The sequence below is a fragment of the Natator depressus genome, chromosome 14 (assembly GCF_965152275.1).
Source record: "Natator depressus isolate rNatDep1 chromosome 14, rNatDep2.hap1, whole genome shotgun sequence".
NCBI lineage: Eukaryota > Metazoa > Chordata > Testudines > Cheloniidae > Natator > Natator depressus.
In genome coordinates this window covers 15701116-15720212 of record NC_134247.1, presented here as the reverse complement: position 1 = coordinate 15720212, position 19097 = coordinate 15701116, and the positions used below count along the sequence as shown (strand labels likewise).

General features: G+C 49.5%; 1 protein-coding gene across 2 annotated transcripts; it reads left to right on the top strand.

Annotated features, from left to right (window-relative positions):
- Window positions 1–1203: 1203 nt before the first annotated feature.
- Window positions 1204–15513, top strand: TRIM47 (tripartite motif containing 47). Of its 2 annotated transcripts, none has more exons than XM_074970567.1 (6): window positions 1204–1909; window positions 6103–6198; window positions 7312–7542; window positions 8871–9066; window positions 10028–10099; window positions 12360–15513. In XM_074970567.1, the coding sequence occupies exons 1-6, from the start codon at window positions 1229–1231 to the stop codon at window positions 12983–12985; spliced, it is 1902 nt and encodes a 633-aa protein (XP_074826668.1). In that variant the 5' UTR covers window positions 1204–1228; the 3' UTR covers window positions 12986–15513. The 2 variants fall into 2 exon arrangements, with proteins under 2 accessions (XP_074826668.1, XP_074826667.1); XM_074970566.1 differs by having other exon boundaries at window positions 10025–10099.
- Window positions 15514–19097: the final 3584 nt, after the last annotated feature.

Sequence of the window (19097 nt, the reverse complement as noted above, 5' to 3'; positions counted from 1 at the left end):
AGGGTTTGGGACGACATGAGAAGGACAAGGCCTGAATCTCATTGCTCTGCTTGCTTCGAAGCCAACCAGGGGTGTGGCGTTTTCAAACCTTAAAAGCAAACACACAGAAAACTGACTGTCCAGCAGGAGATATTTATACAACTGACCTGATACTAGAGAAATAAAAATGGCCTGATATCAATGGCTGGCCTAGTCACTGGATTCCAGCACATAGAAATTCGAGAGACTGGCACTGTGTAACTACCCTGGGCTGGGATCCAATCTCGCAAACTCTTACACACATGAGCAACTGGAGGCATGTGAGGAATCCCATGGGAGACTTGGTGCATTGCTCCCCGGGCTGTAGGTAGGTTGATGCAGATTATGTTTAATGGGCTGAAAATGGTGGATTCTGAGCAAGCAGCAGTTGTGAGCAGATGTGTCCAAAACCCCATACACAACCCCGAATCCTACTAGCACTGATGCCCAGGCCAAATCCTCCAGGTGCACATAGTCCCATTAACTCCAGAGGGACTGTTCATGCTGTGGGTTTGCAGGGGTGGGGCCTCTCTGAGTCACCATGACATTTGCTGCTATTATTTGTAATAAGGCAGCACCTAGGAGCCCAGTCATGGCTCACAGCCCCACTGTGCTAGGAGCTGTACATGCAGGGAACAGAAAGACAGCCTCCGTCCATGACAATGGGCCTGGAAAGCCAATGTGCCCCAGATTGCTCTGAAGCCCTCCTCTCTAGGGGAAGGAGAGTCGCTCTTCTTTGGTGATGGAGAGAACGCTTGGTGGGGAGGAAACTTGCTCTGATTTTTTTTTTTTAATTCTGACACTAAAACTGACCTTTTATTTAATTCCCCCCCCCCCATGTTGTCAGTGAGTGCAAGAGGGGGAGCTGCCCCATGATGTCACTTTCTCTTGAGAGATCCCTCCTGGAGGGGGTCCCCCCATGTGACTGTCTATGAGGGGATCTCCACTGCAGGGGGTACCCCCATATCACTGTTTTGGGGATCCCTGCTCCAGGGGGTACCCCCATGTCTCTGACTCGGGCGGATCCCCGCTGCAGGGACCTGCCCCCACCTCCGTTTCTCTTGGGGATTCCGCGCCCCCCGCCCCCTGGAGCCGGCCCCAGGGCTGCCGCTCTGACACCAGTTCCTGTTGGGCGGAGCTGGCCGCCCTGCTCCCGGCTGGCGAGGCCCCCAGTTCCTCGCACTCGCAGGGAGCAGCCCGTCGGCGCGGCATGGAGGGCGGCGGCGGCGGCCTGCCCAGCCCGCAGGACTCCCCCTTCGGCTGCCCCATCTGCCTGGACGCCCTGAAGGACCCGGTCACCATCCCCTGCGGCCACAACTTCTGCCTGGGCTGCCTGGGGGCGCACAGGCACCGCCCGGGGCTCGGGGCGGGCGGCGTCCAGGGTTCCCCCCGCTGCCCGCTGTGCCAGGAGCCCTTCCCGGCCGACCTCCAGCTCCGCAAGAACCACACGCTGTGCGAGCTGCTCCAGCTCCGCCAGCCGCCGCCCGGCGCCCGCAGCCCCGTGGCCCCGCCGGCGCCCCCGGGGGAGGAGGCGGCCCCCGGCCCGCCGGAGCCCTGCGGCGCCCCCCAGCGGCAGGAGCCGGAGGAGGAGCGGGTGCTGTGCGACGTCTGCCCCGAGGGCGGGCGGGCCGCGGCGGCCCAGTCCTGCCTGGTGTGCCTGGCCTCCTTCTGCCCGCCCCACCTGCAGCCCCACCTGCGGAGCCCGGCCTTCCAGGGCCACCGCCTGGTGCCCCCGCTGCGCCGCATCGAGGACAGCCTGTGCAAGCTGCACCTGCGGCCGCTGGAGAGCTTCTGCCGCACAGACCAGGCCTGCATCTGCCAGCTGTGCCAGGGCCAGGAGCACCGGAGCCACGAGGTGGTGGCGGTGGAGGTGGAGCGGGAGCACAAGGAGGTAAGGTGGGGGCACAGAAGGGGCTGCGGGGGGACCTGTCTACCTCTCTGAACAGCCCTCGCCACGCTGGGCGCCCAGACCCTCGTGGGGTTTGCTCCCTAGGGCCAGGACAGCAGGGAGAGTTGCGTTGAGGGGCATCAGGGCTGGGATAGCATGGGGCTGTCCTGTGGGTCAGGACTGAGGGGCATTGACAGGGCTGGGTGGGGGGGAGCCCAGCACTGGGATAGCAGGGGGCTATGGGTCAGGACTGAGGGGCATCGGTCGAGCTGGGGGGAAGCGCAGGGGTGGGATTGCAAGGGGCTGTGGGTCTAGATTGAGGGGCATTGGCAGAGTGGTATCCCAGGACTGGAATATTAGTGATGCTGCAGGGCAGGATTAAAGGGCATCGGTAGGTCTGTATGCGGGGAGCCCAGGACTGAAATATCAGTTAAGTCATGGGTTGGGGAGGGGGTTGTCTGTTTTCCAAGCTGGGAACACAGTTTGGCCCCTTTCATGCATGTAGGACCAAACCTGTTAAAGCACAGTGCTATGACATAGTCAGTTTCATAGTACAGTGCTTAACAGTCAAGGTAGGATTTTGCCAGTGGAGGGAGAGGGAAGGGGAAAAAGGTGTCAAAATCCCAGAACACTCTGTGCTTGTTAACTTGAAAACTGTGCTCTGTTCTCTGCAATTCCCTGGAGCTGCAGCCAGGTGGGGGGAAATCCGCATTGGAAAATCCACTGACAAGATGGTTTTAAGTAAAAATAATAGTTTAACTGGACTGCTACAAAGGGTTCCATCTGGGCTGCCAGATTACACACATGCAAGAGATCTGGTAATGTAACTGATTATGTGTGGGTTTGGGGAGGAGGCAGAAACAAAAGTTTGGGCATATACAGGTTCCTTTGGGAGGTACTGGGCCAAATCCATCCCTGGCCTCACTCCATCGCCTTCACTCGAGTTAAACCTGGGAGCAATTTGTCCACTTGCATCTCTTTCCCACAGTATCTTAAATCAGGTCCTTTATTTCTTTTGGCTCCATTCCCAGACTCCAGTCCTTGCTCCATTTGTCTTTTGTGTTCTGTCGGCAGGCATTTTTCCATCACTCCCATTCCCAGATGGGTTTGACTCATCGACCAAATTCTCACCCACAAGGTTTCCTTGAGCTGTCAGTTTCATTCTGGGTCATCTGCAGTAGTTGGGAGAAGTTCCCAAAGTGAGAGAGGAGGGGCAGCTTTGCCAGGCGTTGCCATGACCTGGTTGATGGCCACTGCCCTCTACTGGTTAGAATCAGAGTTGCTGAAGTGCCTGTGTTATGGCTCTTACACTGCTAACACTTCATGGGGATTCTCCTTCAGCTCAAGTGGCAGGGGACTGTGTTATTGGAGTGGATGGATCTGAGTCTGATTCCCGCTGGTGCTAGGAAGCTCTGAGTGGGCGTAGTTGTTAGAGGCAAACCTAGGCGATCACAGATCTGATATATTGTGGGGAGTACTGGGGTGGAATTAACACATGCTATTTCATCTGGTTCTTGAGGCCACCCTCCTGCTGCAGAGAAATCCTCTTGCCTTTTATTATTGAGTGCTATCGGTGTGATCTGCATGGTGGAGAACACAGAGGAAGGCAGGATCTCCAAGGAGCTGCCAGCCTTAGGCAAACAATACTCTGCCCACCGGATCTAGCATGTTTAAGGCAGATCATATTGGAGGCACAATCTACTGGACAGTGTTGCCTCTTTCATGTTAATGTGACCACTCACAGTGGTTTGACTTGAGGGACGGGAAAGGGGGTAATGCTAAGGATCATGCTTCACCACCCCCCATGCATCAGGAAGATTAGTCCAAGATGGTACCTGGCAATGGAGGAGGGTGGAGTCAGCTTCTGGGGGCAGAGGTATCAGGCAGCTGCATTAGGATCTGAAGTTTCCATAAACAGCCTGGACCGTGTCAATGTCAATTTCGTTGACCCTCCCCGCTCCCTCCCGTGGGTTCTGCAGCTTCCCAGGTAAGATCTCTCCCATGCTCTGGTCGTCTTATGCTCTCAGCCACTGGCGTGTGCCGTGCTGTTGGTGTGGTTTGGCATGTGGCTGGCTTTTTCACTTCATCGGGTGACAGCACATTGTGCCTTGCTCTCAATGCGCCTCTCTCAGGCCGATGTTTATCCAAACCCCAAGAACGTTGCTCGTGTGCAGCTGTGGCTGCAGCCACGTACTGTGCCCCTCGCAACCTTCACGAAGGGGAGAGTCGTCTTCTCAAAACTCAAACCTCAGAAACCCAGGAAATGTGGAGTCAAGGTCCCGCCCCTCATGCCCTTTACAGGTGCATTGGCCTGAGGACACAACGCACACTGCAACCATTAGAACACCAGGCAATGCAGAGTTAAGGTGATGCTTCCAACACACCCAGCACAACTGCACAGGTTCTAATGTGTGTTGTGGTGAAGCTGACCCTCTTGTAAGGGGCGCACAGGGGCCTTTACGCAGCATTTCCTGGTTATCCAACCTTCAGGAGCAGTCCTCTCCCCTTTGAAAGGATGCTGGGGAATGTCAAATCCCTGCTCTGGAAGGGGATGGGGAGCTCACTACACTGCTGTGAGGCTGCAGCTGTTGCTCCGTGTTTAACAAAGTTTTTTGCATTTGAATTTCCATTGTTGTTAAAGTGGGAGGTAGCAAAGGATGGGGGTGTGGTCTAAGGGAGAGGGGGCCGATAGGACGCTTGGAACAGAATGACTCCCCTGCCTGGTGAGTCCTAGCAGGTCTGTTGGGGCAGTGCTACTGCCCTCTTGCTTTCTCCTACTCCTTCGACACCCACCTGCCCCTAACCCTCTTTCCCTCATATGCCACCATAGCCCTGCTCACCCTGGGGGGCCATTAATAGGGGGCCCAATAAGAGTCCTAGATGTGCAGGACATGGGTCAGGTGTGGGGGAGGGACGCAGGAAGAGATTGCTGTTGAGGGAGTCATCTCTGCCCTTCCATCCACACCTCCCCCTCCAGAAATTCCCCCTCTTCAGCTCCAGTAAATATCCTCATGCCCCTGGCTGCCAGTCCCAGGCTGACTCACCAGTTCAAATGGGGGAGTGGGGGATCTGTGCAGTGGGGCCTGGTTGGGATGGGGCAGAGATGGTTCCCTGTCTCCCTAACTACAGTACCCCTTACCTCCTGCATGCCCCTTTCGCTCTACCCATCCACAAAGCCTCCCTGACCCCCCCCCACATCAGTGTCAATGAGCATGACACCCCGTCCCTGCCTCCGCCAATAGGTGTGCCCCTCCCCTCCCTGCCCCCTGTTGTAGGAGCTATTAAGCCAATGAGCACAGGAGTTGAGTGGAACACCCTGCATGGTGAGTTTCCCGCCCTGCAAGGTGCTGACGATGTACACACTAGCTGTTCAGAGCGTTGGTTAATAGGGGGCACGAAGGTGCGACTGACGTAACGGGTGTCCATTGGGTCCGTGAAATGCCCCATCCAGTTGGGCGAGCCCCAGGAACTGCCATGCTTCGACTGGCTCGCTGTAGGGGTTGTTCCCACGCGTAGTGCTCAGCAGAGTGGCGCAGTGGAAGCTTGCAGTGTTGGAAGCCAGTGGGGTTGACCTGCACAAGTTTGAATCCTGCTCACAGCGAGCGGCTCATTTAAACAGGTTGGACAAACACCTGCCAGGACTGGTCTAGGTTTACTTGGTCCTACCTCAGCGCATGGTGCTGACCTCACTGACCTCTCAAAGTCCCTTCCAGCCCCACAGTTCTGGGATTTTGTCCTTCTAGAAAAGAACCCCAAATTTCTCCTGGGCCGCTCGAGCCCCAAAGGAAGGCGGAGTCCATCGGTGTCTCCATCTCTGCTGCAATGTGAGGATGAAGGAAGGACTCAGCATTTGCAAACGGACCGCCTGCTTTATTTCGGGGGCCCGTCATTCTGGAATCCCCTGTTCGATTTGCCTGAAATTTGGTAGAAAAGCTCTGCCTTGGCCTCAGAGGCATCCTCCTGATTTTCAGCTCAGTTGGTTTTTATTGGCAGACTTTAGAGGGGTGGCTGTGAAAAATAAGGGTTATCGGGGAAAAAGTGTTTGTAACATTAGTGATGGAGCGAGTGCTGTGGCTCCCTGCAGGTGATGTGTATAAGCCGCACCCATTCGGAAGGCTCAGGTTCGGAATGCAGACCCGGTATGGCAGCTAAACGCACCTTTCAGCAGGGCTGGTTTCATCCTTTTTGTTTTAAAGGCCCAGCGACCCAAGATCCTGAGCTGCGTGGAGAACCAGCTGGATGAGCTGGGAGTCACCGTCGCGCAGACCAGAAAGACTGTGGAGCTCATCAGAGTAAGATGATCTTGTCGTCACCTTGCCCAGGGCTTGAGCTGAGCTTGGAGCATTTTCTTCTCCCTTCCACCTCCCCTCTGAACTTCGTCCTCTAACAAATGCCCTGGAGAGCCCCCCTAGAACCGAGAGCAACTTCGGCGAGACTTCTTCTAGAGGCGGCTCTTCCCAGTTCGGGAGCGTTCAGGTGCTTTGGGAAAGCATGGTGGCCACCCAGCCTGCTGGCATCTGACTTCCCCAGGGGCCATCTGACCTGATACACGGCCCCCAGTCTGGAATGTTGTCAGGATAGGAAATACTGCCTCTGTGGAAACCATTTCTGGGACTGAGGTTGCTCCCCTGGAGGAACTCAGTTGGGGAGGTATTTCCTTTAGCCCGGTCAGTCCCCATGGCAGCCACATACCTAAGCTTTTAGCAGGCTGATTATACTCCAGGGTTGCTTGTCTGTCACCCATTCACCTCTACCGTTCACCTCGCTTTCTGCTCCCATTTGGGGAGGTCTTGTGCCTGCTCGCTGCCTTGACCACATACCAGACCGTGGATTTGGCATTAACTGCATCTCTGCGTGGGACAGCAAAGCACAGCCTGAGGGAAAGTGCTGAACTGCCATTTCCTGTGGAGAGAGGTGGGGGAAGTGAAGGGAGAGGTGATCAAAGTGAAACAAGTTGGACAAGTGCAGCCATGCTCCATGGAAATGCAAAGGGACACAGTGGGGTCTGTTGGGGTCTACTCCTGCCTCTGTTACTGCCTCCCTGTCTGACCTTGGTTCACTTCACCTCTCTGTGCCCCCGTTTCTCCCTGTGTAAAATAGGGGCAGTAACACCTGCCGACCTCAGAGGGGTGGGGTGTGGCACAGGTCTTGTCTACACTGCTTGGAGTGCGTTTTTTAGCACCACTTCAGCTGCACAGTGCAAACCCTCAATGTAAGCACAGTGCCCTAGTACAAGTGGTGGTTTGCTCCGGTGCAGCTACATTGGTGCCAAAAACCCCAGTACAGGCAAGATCTTAATGAACTGCTGCTGTTGGTAAAGAGCTTTGAGATCCTTCCGTGAACTGAGCTATAGAAAGGGGAAAGCTGATTACTAATAATGCAGATGCCCATCTTTGTGTGCATAGAGCACCGCCCTGAAGGAGAAGGAAAATGTCAGCAGGCTCTTCAATGAAGCATCCAGAGCTCTGGTGACCTTCCAGAAAGAGGTGACTGGCTTCATCGAGGATGGCGAGCGATCCATGCTGATTGAGGCTGAAGAGGATCTCCGGCAGAAGGAGGAGAGGCGTGCCAAGCTGGCTCAGTGCAGGCAGAACCTGGAGAGGGTTCCGAGCACGGATACCATTTACTTCCTACAGGTGCGCAGGGACTGGTGCCAGGAGCAGAGCAAGTGCTGGGGCAGGGTTAAAAGTCACAAATGACCTGAGGTACTGATCTCCGCTAGCCCTTCTTGGGGAGCTGGAATGTGACACTTCCAAGCCCCTCTCCCTCCAAACTGCAATGCAGCTCTTGGCTAATCCATTGTTCAATCAGGATCTGACCCAAAGCCCACTGCAGACAACAGGCATTTTTCCATTGCCTTCAGGGGGCTTTGGGTCAGGCTGCTAGGGAGCAACTTGCCCACACTCATGGTTGCAAATGGAAGATGGACAAACACAGGGAGCAGAGGTTCACTGTCAGCAACGGGCGCTGGGCGTGGGTGGGAGCGGCAGGGTGCTGGGAGCGGCGGGGTGCTGGGAGTGCATGCTGACCTGCACCAAGTACATAGCTAGATACTTCCCAAATTATTGTTAACACTAAACCTTTGTTATAACGGAGGGCATGACTCTGTGAAGAACAAGGGCCCAGGAGCTGGCAAAGGTTAAACTATGCCAGCGATCCCTGCTGGTATGTGACAGCACACATGTAACCCACACACCTCCTGGGTGTGGTGCTCTGTCCCATGTAGTGGCATTGAGACCACTTAGAGAATAATGAGTCTGCTCTACAGTCAGGTGGCTTTTAGCACATGCTGTAGAGGCTCATGCACTAAGCTCCAGAGGTCCCAGGTTCGATCCTGCCTGCTGACAATCAGGGTCTGTTGGTGTTACACATGCATAATAGGGGGTTCAGATCTGCAATGCAGCAGTGTGGGGACAAAGCCTGTAGACTTGTGCCTCCTAAGGCCATGTTAATCGGGTAGCAGGTGAACGGAAATAGGAGGTGAAGAGGGTGAGTTGTTGGAAAAGGCCCAGTTCAAATGATGCCCTAGGCTCAGGCCCATAATTAAAGGTCACTACAGTGAGTTTGATATTGGGTTTTTGGGTTGCATGTGAACTAACTCGCCTCCTTTCATTCACTGGAAAATTAAAGGGGGGGAAATAATGGGCAATTTATTGTGGGCATGCACAAAGCAGCCCCTGGCATGGAGGCAATCTCTGCAGCGCGAGCGATCCTCAACTGTGGAGCTGGGTCAATGGTCCTTGATGGGAGGAGATACTGTTGTACGTGATAATTCTTGAGTGAGATTTGAAACTGACTAAGGGACACATGGCCAGAGAAGTCGTTCCCTCCCTGTTGCATGTCTGTCTTCATGCTGGGTCCTGGGAACAATCACTGCACGAGTGTTTCGGGAAGGGGTGTGGTGGTGGAACAAGACGCATCCCAAGATTCTTGAAGTCTTTTGATCCCTGTGTCCTTGGCTCAGGAGTTCCAGGCGTTAAAAATAGCAGCTGAGGAAAAGAGTTCCCTGTGTCCAAGCTTCCAGAAGGAACTGAGCTTCACCAAGTCTAGCCAGGCTGTGTGTGCCATGAAGGAGCTGCTGGTGACTGCATGCAAGAACCAGTGGGACCAATTGCTGGGGAAGGGGTATGAAGAGTCTTGTTTCCATGGGATGCAAGAAGGTGTGTATTTAGCCACCATGGGCTAGCCCCTTGTTGTGTGGGCCAAGGTTTATATTGCTCCCCAGCGTGCACAAGGAGCACTGAGGCTCTTTAGAGTCCCCGTTTAACTTTTATAACTAGCAGATGAATGTGAGAAGCCAGCACCCTCAGGGCAGAGCCGTGAAGAGCTCCTTACCCGTCCCCACAGCCTTGGAAACTGTACAGCATGGTTACGCTGCAACTGCATAATCAGCCTCTCAGTCAGCCTCTGCCATCTGGGCTCACACCTCGCTCCCGGGGTTTTATGAAGTTTCCACAACGACTAGAAAGTCAGAAGACAACAAACAGGCTTGGAGCTAGGTGTGGCTGGGTGGTTTGGGGAACTTCCCCCAAGAGGCTTCCTATGAAAGGGAGACTTGTCTCTCCCGGACTCTCCGTCCTGCCAGGGTGAGGGGGGGAAGCCGAAGCTGCTGGTTGAGTTTCAGACAGACTCAGGCAGCTCCATTTTAGCTTTTAATGACTGGTTCAGCTTCCCGTTGTTCGTAATTCTCCTGGAGACCCATCAAAATCATTGCCTTCCCAGCCCCGCCCGTCTCCTCCTGCGGAACACATGTGGCCATTGCCTGCCATTAAGCCCAGTCCAACAGGGATCTGCCTTGTGTTGTGTATACTGTGTTCTGGCCTCAGCCTAGGAAGACAGGGCTGGGTTGTTAGTGCCCCCTGTTGGCTGGCTGGCAGTGCAGCAGCAGGACCATCTGTCATAGGACCCTGCATGAGTGTTACAGAGTCCCAGGGATGTTCCTTTTTGGGTCTTTGTTTTGTATTTTTAAATGCAGGAGTAGCACGATGCACCCTGAGCTGTGAGGCCTGGGGCTTTGCACCTCCCTCTGAGATTCACGCAGCATCCGTTCACGGGGGCTTTGTTGCCTTTGCTGTTTATGTAGCTCAAAGGTGACGCCTTTTATTCCTCTCCTGGCAGCAGTCGCTGAGCTCCAACCTTCGGACAAATCAAACAGTCCAGCCTGCTTGGAGACAAGAGACTATTTCCTGAAATGTAAGACCCTGACTTTTGCTTTGGCTTCTGTTGCTAAGGTCAGTTACTGTATTTCCCCTTTCTGCTCAAAGCACTGATGACATGTAAACTTTCTGTACTGGCAGCTGCGTTTGTATGTCTGCTCCCTGGCAGGGTCTGGTCCATGTTGTTGGGATAAATACCATACAGCTAATAAAGGGAGTCCATTTGCCTTCCAGCTAAAGTCTTAAAAACTCAGCCTATATGTAGCTCTGCCAAACCAGTCCGGGGAGACCTAGCTAAGACGCTGTTGCACTTAAAACGCTTTCCACTTAATTCAGATACAGATGAATTTGATCTTCTGTTTAATTAGCTCGGAACCTCTGGAGTCAAATAATTTGTAATCAGAATAACACTAATTCCGTGCTATGTTTTGAATCAGTTTGATGGCTTCAGGCAGGTGGATAATTCGGTTGCTGAATAGATGAAGTTGTTAAAGCTGGACAAAATTCTGAATCAAAAGAGCCCAAGGAAGAGCCAGGCTAACCGAAGAGGGCTACAATGAAAAGTTGCCTGATTCAGACACCGTGACTGACATTCAAAGCACTGTGCGGGGCTTGGCAAGCTGCCACACAAAGACCAGCTGTAGAACCAAAAGGGCTAGAAAGAGACTCGATCTGACAGACTGTGCTCCAGCAGCGCATGGTGGAGCACTAGCTTGCAGAGGGGGGAGAGGGATTGAGCTTGCATCCCTCCCAGTGAGCCATCTCTCACCTTTACACTACTGTGGATCTCTGCTTTCTTCCCCCGGCTTTGTTTTCTGCTCCTCGTCTGTTCACGCAGACATGGTTTTACTCACAAATCCAAGGGTGATTTTCTAGTGCTTGTCAACAGTCTTCTTGGAGGAGCTGCTGCACCACTCTGCTGGTCACTCTCTGCAGGGAAGACGGGCCTGTGCAGATATGGATCTAATCCACGAACGCCTCATTCGGCAGGAAATTCAAGGACCTCCCTGTTCCCCATGACTCCTCTGCATCTCACTAGCAAGCTGGATCCCCTGGGCTTCGTGGATCTACGCTCTGCCTTATTCCTGGGCGTGGGAGGGTGGCCTGTACTCTATCCTAACTGAACTCCTGTTTTGTAAACACCCAACAAGGCCCCAGGCCATAACCCTCCTTCTGACCAGACAGAAATCCCTTGGGATTAAATATTATCCTTCTGGGACCAATTACTGCTGCTCCAGTATTCAGTGGTAGGCCTATTGCTTCCATGTCCCCCCAGCCCCTTGCTGCCCTAGAGAACAAGACCAGCCATAAAAAATCTGTTGGTTCTTTCAAAGTCAGTATCCATGGTGGATACTTGCTCAGCTTCTCAGTGCAAGGGCATGTGGTCAATTTATTGGGGGTAGGGTTGAATCTGTGCAGTTCTCTGCAGCATTAAGAAGCTCTTTATGGATAAATCTGCTGCATGGTAAATTCAGAATATGCCTCTTAACCTCTCTGCTAGACAGAGAGAGCTGGTCTTTCATGTTGTTTCTGGCTCTGCTAATAATCTGCTGCCTTAGTCTGTGACTAATCACCCTAACACGCACCATCCGATCAGACACTGTATGTTAGCTGCAATCAGCAGGAATGCTTTTGCTTTCTATAGGCAGGGTTGAATTCCTAGAGGGGTGGGGGTGGCGGGAAGTTCTCGGGGCAGGGCTCTCTGCTCTGGAATTCTCCTGATGATCAGACAAAGGCCAGATCCATCCAGCAGCCAGTAGGACACCGTACTAAGGGCATGTCTACGCTGCAAGGGAAGGTGTGATTGTAGAATGCATATGCATACCCGCACTAGCTTTACTCCAGCTAGTTCAGGTAACAACAGAAGTGGAGATGCAGTGGCATGGGCTAGCAACCAGGCTCCCCAGCAGGCTCCTGCTCTATAGCTAGCCTGTGTTGAAGCCTATGCCATCACATCTACGCTACTATGGTTATCCGTGCTGGCTAGAGTAAAGCTAATGCGGGTATCCCCCTCCCGCATGCTACAGTCACACCTCTGCTTGCAGTGTAGACATACCCCAAGACGCATCTCTTTAGCTTTGCTGATTTGGGTCAATAGCTGGGTAGGTGTTTATTGTCATTTGGGCCAGGGGGTGGGAAATACCTCTGCCCGGATATTGGAGAGCGATAATACGGAAACAGACCTGGTAACGCTAGCCACTGAAACTCACCACTTGGGGCTAAAGGGGGATGGGATGCTCTGTGCTAAATTCTATTCTGATTCTCTCTCTTGTGTTTGCTTGTCCCCTCCTTCACAGTTGCCTTCATCATCGATTTGGACAGCGACACCGCGGACAAGTTCCTCCAGCTGTTTGGAACCAAAGGGGCCAAACGTGTATTGAACCCCATCGGCTACCCCGAGAGCCCAACCAGGTTCATCAACTGTGAGCAGGTGCTGGGCGAGAACCTGATGAACCGAGGCAACTACTACTGGGAGGTGGAAATCATCGACGGCTGGGTGAGCATCGGCGTCATCGCCGAGGACTTCAACCCGCGGGAGTCCTACGACAGAGGCCGCCTGGGGAGGAACGAGAAATCTTGCTGCCTGCAGTGGAATGGACAGAACTACGTGGCCTGGTTTGGTGGCTTCGAATCTGTTATCCAACAGCCCTTCTTTCACACGATCGGGGTGTACCTGGAGTATTCGGAAAAGGCACTGACCTTCTATGGGGTCAGGGACTCCAAGATGACATGTCTCCAACAGCTCAAGGTTGCCCGCTTCAAAAAAGGCCACTTTGACCCCTTCCAGAATAAGATCAACCACCAGTTCCCATCGCTGTTTGCATATAACCTCAAACCAGCCTTTTTCCTTGAAAGCGTAGATGCCCATATGCAGATTGGGCCGTTGAAGAAAGATTGTGTTTCAGTGTTAAAGCGGAGGTAACTTGCAGAGAAGACTCAGGAGTCTCTCTTGTAATTGTTTACCAGCACCATGGCTTATATAGTCTTCTCTCTGGAATAGCCCTGCCAACCCACTCTAGCCCTGTGCTGTTTGTAACCCAGGGGTTAACAAACAGAAGTCGCCTCTTAGTGGATAGAGACCTGGACTGGGACTCAGGAGACCTGGGTTCTGTTTCTGGCTCTGCCATTGCATGACTGTGGGTAAGTCATGTCACCGTTCTGTGCCTCAGTTTTCCCCTCTGTAAAATGGGAGTCATTATATTAACCTGCTTTGTAAAGTGCTTTGAGATCTACTGAGGAAAAGCAATAGATAAGAGCTAGCTATTATTATTATCTTTAAAAAACGGGCATTTTATGATGGCCTATCCCTGCCAGCCCTCCGTTCCTAACCAAGAGGATATAATCTTAGTGACCACTCTGATCATGTGATTCCACAGTTACTCTGCTCTGTGCCTTAGTCCACACTGTAAATGCGGGATGGTCGTTTAATACGTGTTAGCCCCCCTACGCCTTCAAAATCTGCTTTCTGGGCGAACGCCTCCTAGACAATGCTTTAAAAACAGCAGGTACAGCATGGGCTGCACAAATACAATGCTCTACACAGCAACAGTGCATGCTTCCCAAGCACTGCACCACCAGCGTGCCTCAACCTTATTCTGGAGGGACCATATTTAAGAGTGAGAGTGCCCCCTCCTGCCCCCCCAAGCCATACATGTGCTGCTCATAAAGACACCTCATGTCCCAAAGCAGGGAGGTGATAGACCAGCACCGATGAGATCACACCTAGAATGCTCAACTGAGTCCAACACACCTCCACACCAGAAAGAGGGAGACCGGAATTCAGGGAAAACCAGCAAGAATAACTAAATCTGGGGGGACTGGGCTGGTTGAGGAAAAATTAAAAGAAGTCCTGGATTGGCTGCAGGATGACGATGGGGCATGACTCCGATGCACAAGGATGTAACCTCATTTTAGTAAGAATTGTTAGGGGTGGTAAGGAGGGCTGTAACTAGGAGGAAAGGGATGAAATTAAGGATAATGAAAGCTGAATATCAGGGAAACTTCGTAATAGCGAGATCTTTTCTTTTGTGGAATAGTCTCCCAAGGGAAATGGTGGAAGGCCCCATCAGCTGAATTATTTAAAAGCGGTTTGGATAAAAGACTTAAAAATATACTATGTAGAACAATCTCGCATTAGTCAGGAGATGGAGGAGGTGAACGAATGTTGTAGAACTTATCCCTCTCTAGCTTCTGAGAGAGGTTCATTCAATTCTTAACTTCTTCAGTGGGACTGCCAACTCGTCTAGCCCCCATTGCGATGTCACCCGTCCACTAAAACTGGTCTGGGACCACCAAGCTCATTTTCACATAGTCCACCAAATAACCATCCAGATGGTAACAGCTTTCAATATGGGATGGATTTGAACTGGTGACACAGAGATGAAATATCCCAAATCCCATTGCCAATCCCCTGAACAAAGTGATGTTATATGTAAAGGGAAACGAATGACGTCTGTGATGTTCATGCAAACCATCTATATATGCATCATGAACATCATCTTCTGGTGATACTTTGAATGTTGGTCTGTTGCATTTGGGAAAGAAAAATATTCCTGTGGGCATTGTGAGGCCAGTCCTGAACGCCTTACTTAGGCTAAAGTCCAATTGACTTACACTGGAGCAGCTCTGGGCCCTCAATCTGCTTCCCAGTACTATAAAATATCCCAGCCAGTGGGATGAAATAGCTGCTAGTGAGAGACTCCAGCACCATTCACTGGCTGGAGATCCTGAAATAGCAGTAGTGGTATTTATGAAAATTCACTTTTAACAGATAGTTTCTTATCCAGGAACTATTATTTAGTTAATTAAGGCATCGCTGCAGGATTCCTTTTCTGTTATAATCACATCCCTACTTTCTTGGGAACTTTAATAGCATTAAAATCCCAAACTCCTAAAAGACTCCAGTTAGTGCAGTTCCTTTTTAGTTATTAATGTACCCCAGTGTAGTTTATAAAGGGTTTTAAATGATTAATAGATGTGATAAGTTGTTACAGATATAAATAGCGTGTGTTATAGAAGATGGTTATCAGCACCTTAGTAGAAGCTGTTCTAGGTGGTTGTAAGTCCTGGTTAAAAACAACCTACTGACCTGTTGGATTCTGACAATCTGTAACCTTTCATTAACTATATATTAAAACATCTGTTAATTATGTATTAACCATTTATAAATGTATCCTTAATATAAAGGATGGTGAAGAATCCCTTCTGAAAAAGGTGGAAAGGAAAAGAGAACTTTCAAGAGCACATTTCTCAAGCCACCTTCTCAAATATACCCTGGAGATATATAATAGCTGGAATGAATTACTGTCACATCTATGCACTGCAGTAACTTCATCTCCTACATGTCTCAGTGTTCTATGCATTGCTATGAGTTCATTTTCTCTGATATTAGTTTATCACCTACCTCCTAGAGCTTGCATTATAAAAAAAAAAAAAAAAAAAAAAAAGAAATCTAGTGTACTGTATATATGTAGAGAGAAAGTAATTGGGTCAAATTCACCACAGATGTAACCCGCTTCCAGTAGGGATGAATTTGGCCCATCAACTGCTAAGATGGAGTTAAGGCTGTAAATACATAGAAATATATTCAAGGAAAAAACCTTAATAAAATGCTGTAATTAAAAAAGAAGTCCAAAGGCCAGGAAATTCACAGTTAAAATTACAGGTACATCTCCCAACATGGAGGCCTGGTGAAATGCACCCACTCGCCTTCTGAAAATAGTCAAAGGCTCCAGTCCTCTGAAGGCCAACAGCTTCAGAAGACCTGGGTTCTGTTCCCAGAACTGCCAGAAGCCTGCTGGATGACATTGGGCAAGTCAATTCCCAGGTCTGTGCTGCAGCTTCCCCATCTGTAAAATGGGCATAATGATCCTTACCTCCTTTGTAAAATACTTTTGAGATCTACTGATGAAAAGTGCTAGATATAGATATATATTGAGATATATATATATATATAAGAGCTAGGAATTATTATTATATGGTGATTTTTGAAATATTATGAGCTATTAAAAAAAAGATTAGCAAATTCTTCAAGAAGTGCAAACACCTTGGATGAAATCTTGACCCTGTTTAAATCTATAGGAATTTTGCTATTGATTTCAATGGGGACAAGAGTTCACTTCTTATGTTTTTAACTCTTATTTCTGAAACGCTGTGTCTTTTTTGTGTCTGACTTTGCATAAAATCTCTAATGTAGCATGAGACGATATTTGTGCCATTTCATGTGGATTGCTTTAGTTTTGGCGAAGCTGGAGGGTTGGAAATGGCTATATAAGCAAAAAGCTAGATTCAACCTTCACAACAGAGAAGCTATCCATAATGCAGTGAGAGGGGAAAATAAGATATTAATCTCTGTACTTCTGCTTAATATGTGCAGTAAGGGCTCTAGGACACTTGCTTAAGTCTTTATCGGCTAATATAGCTCTCTCTCATGGGCCAAATTCTGACCATGCTACTCAAGCAAAGCTCCCATTAGCTTCAACAGGAGTTTTGCCTGAGTGTGGGCTGCAGGAGTGGGCCCCTGGTTCCATTTGTGTATCAAAGATGATGACTTAATTCCTTATTAGAATGAATGTGTCTTTGGCAGAGGGTCTGTTATGCAAAGGTGGGCATTCCCCATTTTCCCAGTTGCCCGTAGCAAAGGTGTATGTCACGCGCCCTGTCTGTGGTACTCATTCAGGAGATTAATCAATTAGGGTGATTCTAAACTTTTGTCTTTCCCCTGTGTATCTGCATAACTTTTTTCCCCATCCTGGGCTTCAGCGGTGAAGGCAGTGGCAGTACTCAGGAGGCAATGATGTCTAGCAGTTAGAGCAGGGCATTATGAGTTGGGAGAATTGGATTCTGTTCCTAGTTCTTCCACTGACTTGCTATGTGACCCTGGGTGAATCACTTAACCATTCTGTGCCTCTTTTTCCCATTCTGTGAAATGGGGATACTAATACCTGGCTTTAGAAAGGGCTTTGAGAACCACTGTTGAAAGGTGCTATATAAAAGGGAAGCATTATTATATTACCCTCCCCGTGGATGGAAGAAAATGCTGATGTAAGACTTCAGAACCACTCCATAAGCAGCCACAAGGGTAGTGCAGAAATGCAATGCATGGCAGGAAGCTATTGACATGGGCCCTTCTCAGCCCTGTGATAAGCAGTTGCAACTTCCATTGTGGCTGGTATACCTGCTTACCTCCATGCCTGAACTTGGCCTATTCTTGGCAAGCCAAGAATTCTATGGCAGGTTGGGGAGGATGAGTTCCAAGGTCAACTATGAAACCAGTGCCCTGCCCAACAGTGAATAACGCTATCCACTAGGCCCCACAAATAATTGGTATGTCCATGAAATGAAACAGTAGGATTTTTACAGAGAACCTGCTATAAATGCTCTTCCACATTTGCGTGCAATAACTTGTGAAAGTAGCTTTAATAAAAGACAGCTGTTGAGCTGATACATTTTATCACAGCTATACAATTTGCTGCATTTTAAGATGAATATCCCCTGCCTATTCTTTCAGTCCATTTGGAAGAAAGATAAACCCTCGTGTTTCAGGGCACAAACCAAACTAACTATCAGGGATAGGAAGAAAGTTCACCCTGTCGGCAGTTTATTCAATAACTTCCCTCTTCAAGATTCCTCTGGTGCATCTGATAGTATTTGGAGACAGGGTACTGGATTAGATGGACCACTGGCCTGATCCAGGATTAAAATCCCTATGTTCCTAACATGCATGGGGTGTAAACTGGAATGATCAGGAAATTCACACTGAACCAAGCCTGGATCTATCCTCTGCTTTTCCAAAAGCAACAGGATAAATCCAATAAGCGGCTGTTTAAACAGCATTGTGCAATTCTGAGTGTCTGTTTTTTCTTGAGCAATTTTCACCTCACATAGCGATCTTCTTTTTATTTAGGATTTTTTTAGGTATACAATTACTGTATTAAAGTGTGTGAGGAAACTGTAACAATAATATAATGCTATTAAAGAATGTTAACTACCATTAAACAGTGTACAAACATCATAATGTACTGGATTGTCTTTCCTTACAAAACAAAACGACTGAATTATTTGGCCATCTTGTCATTGTTCTGAGTTTTTTTAATGCTGGATAAGACAATGGAGATTTGTTTCTAAGTGATGAATGGTTATCAGTAATCATCTTGCAGCAATAGGGACTGACCTCCATTTTATCCATAGTGCAAACAGGAGCTTTCTCAGCCTGCTCCACCAGTAATCTGAATTCTGACCCAGGCACCAACTAGGAATCAGAAATAGCTCTGTCTCCATTTTATCTCAGCCCTGCGCTGCTCTCTGGTAGATTCTGCCAACTACACCAAATATCACTGGTGGATTTGCAATGTGATGTACAAACAGTTCTCACTTATGGGATCGTAAACTGGATGTGAGCCCAGAAAAAATGCGTGTTTTTGCCATTACTGAGCCAGCTAGAAAATTTCCTTAGAAAAAAACATGGCGTGAACCACAACAAAATACATTGGTTCAAAAATAACTTGTAACTTAGATCGTGCCAAAGCGCTTTACAAACCTAAACGCTCACCCGCGAAGTGCAGCTGCTCAGCAGGGCACAAGCAACACTGCAAATCATTTTAAGCAAGGAGGAGTGCTGTGTCCAAGTGAACCATTTCTTGCCAGTTCAAGAGAGCTCCAAATCTGGTCAGAAGCAAATGTTAGCAGAAGATATTTATGTTTCCAAACACTCTTAAGAACTGTCCCCAAAAAGATGAGAATAAATCTTTGGATTATCCCTACTACTATAATATAGAAAAATATAGACCCAATGGGGTTTAATAGAAAAGAGAAAATCTGAACTGCCTTTTTAGCTCAGTTCTCTGTTGAGGCTAGTGATGGTTTAAAAGCTAACAATTTGCCTCTTGTTCCCAAATTAATCCTGTGGAGAATTTGCAGTGTATAATACACCCAGTTCTAACCAGTCCTCTGCTCCTTAGTTCCACAAAACAGTCTCTCAAGCACACTGAGGCTGAGCATCTGAAAGAGGAATTTGGAAATTAATTTCTTGTTTA

Coding starts and splice junctions, on each gene's coding strand:
- TRIM47 (XM_074970566.1), top strand. CDS start 1,229: ATGGAGGGCGGCGGCGGCGGCCTGCCCAGCCCGCAGGACTCCCCCTTC. Junction 9,067..10,024: donor TTTCCATGGGATGCAAGAAG/GTGTGTATTTAG, acceptor CTCTCCTGGCAG/CAGTCGCTGAGCTCCAACCT. Junction 10,100..12,359: donor AAGAGACTATTTCCTGAAAT/GTAAGACCCTGA, acceptor CCTCCTTCACAG/TTGCCTTCATCATCGATTTG.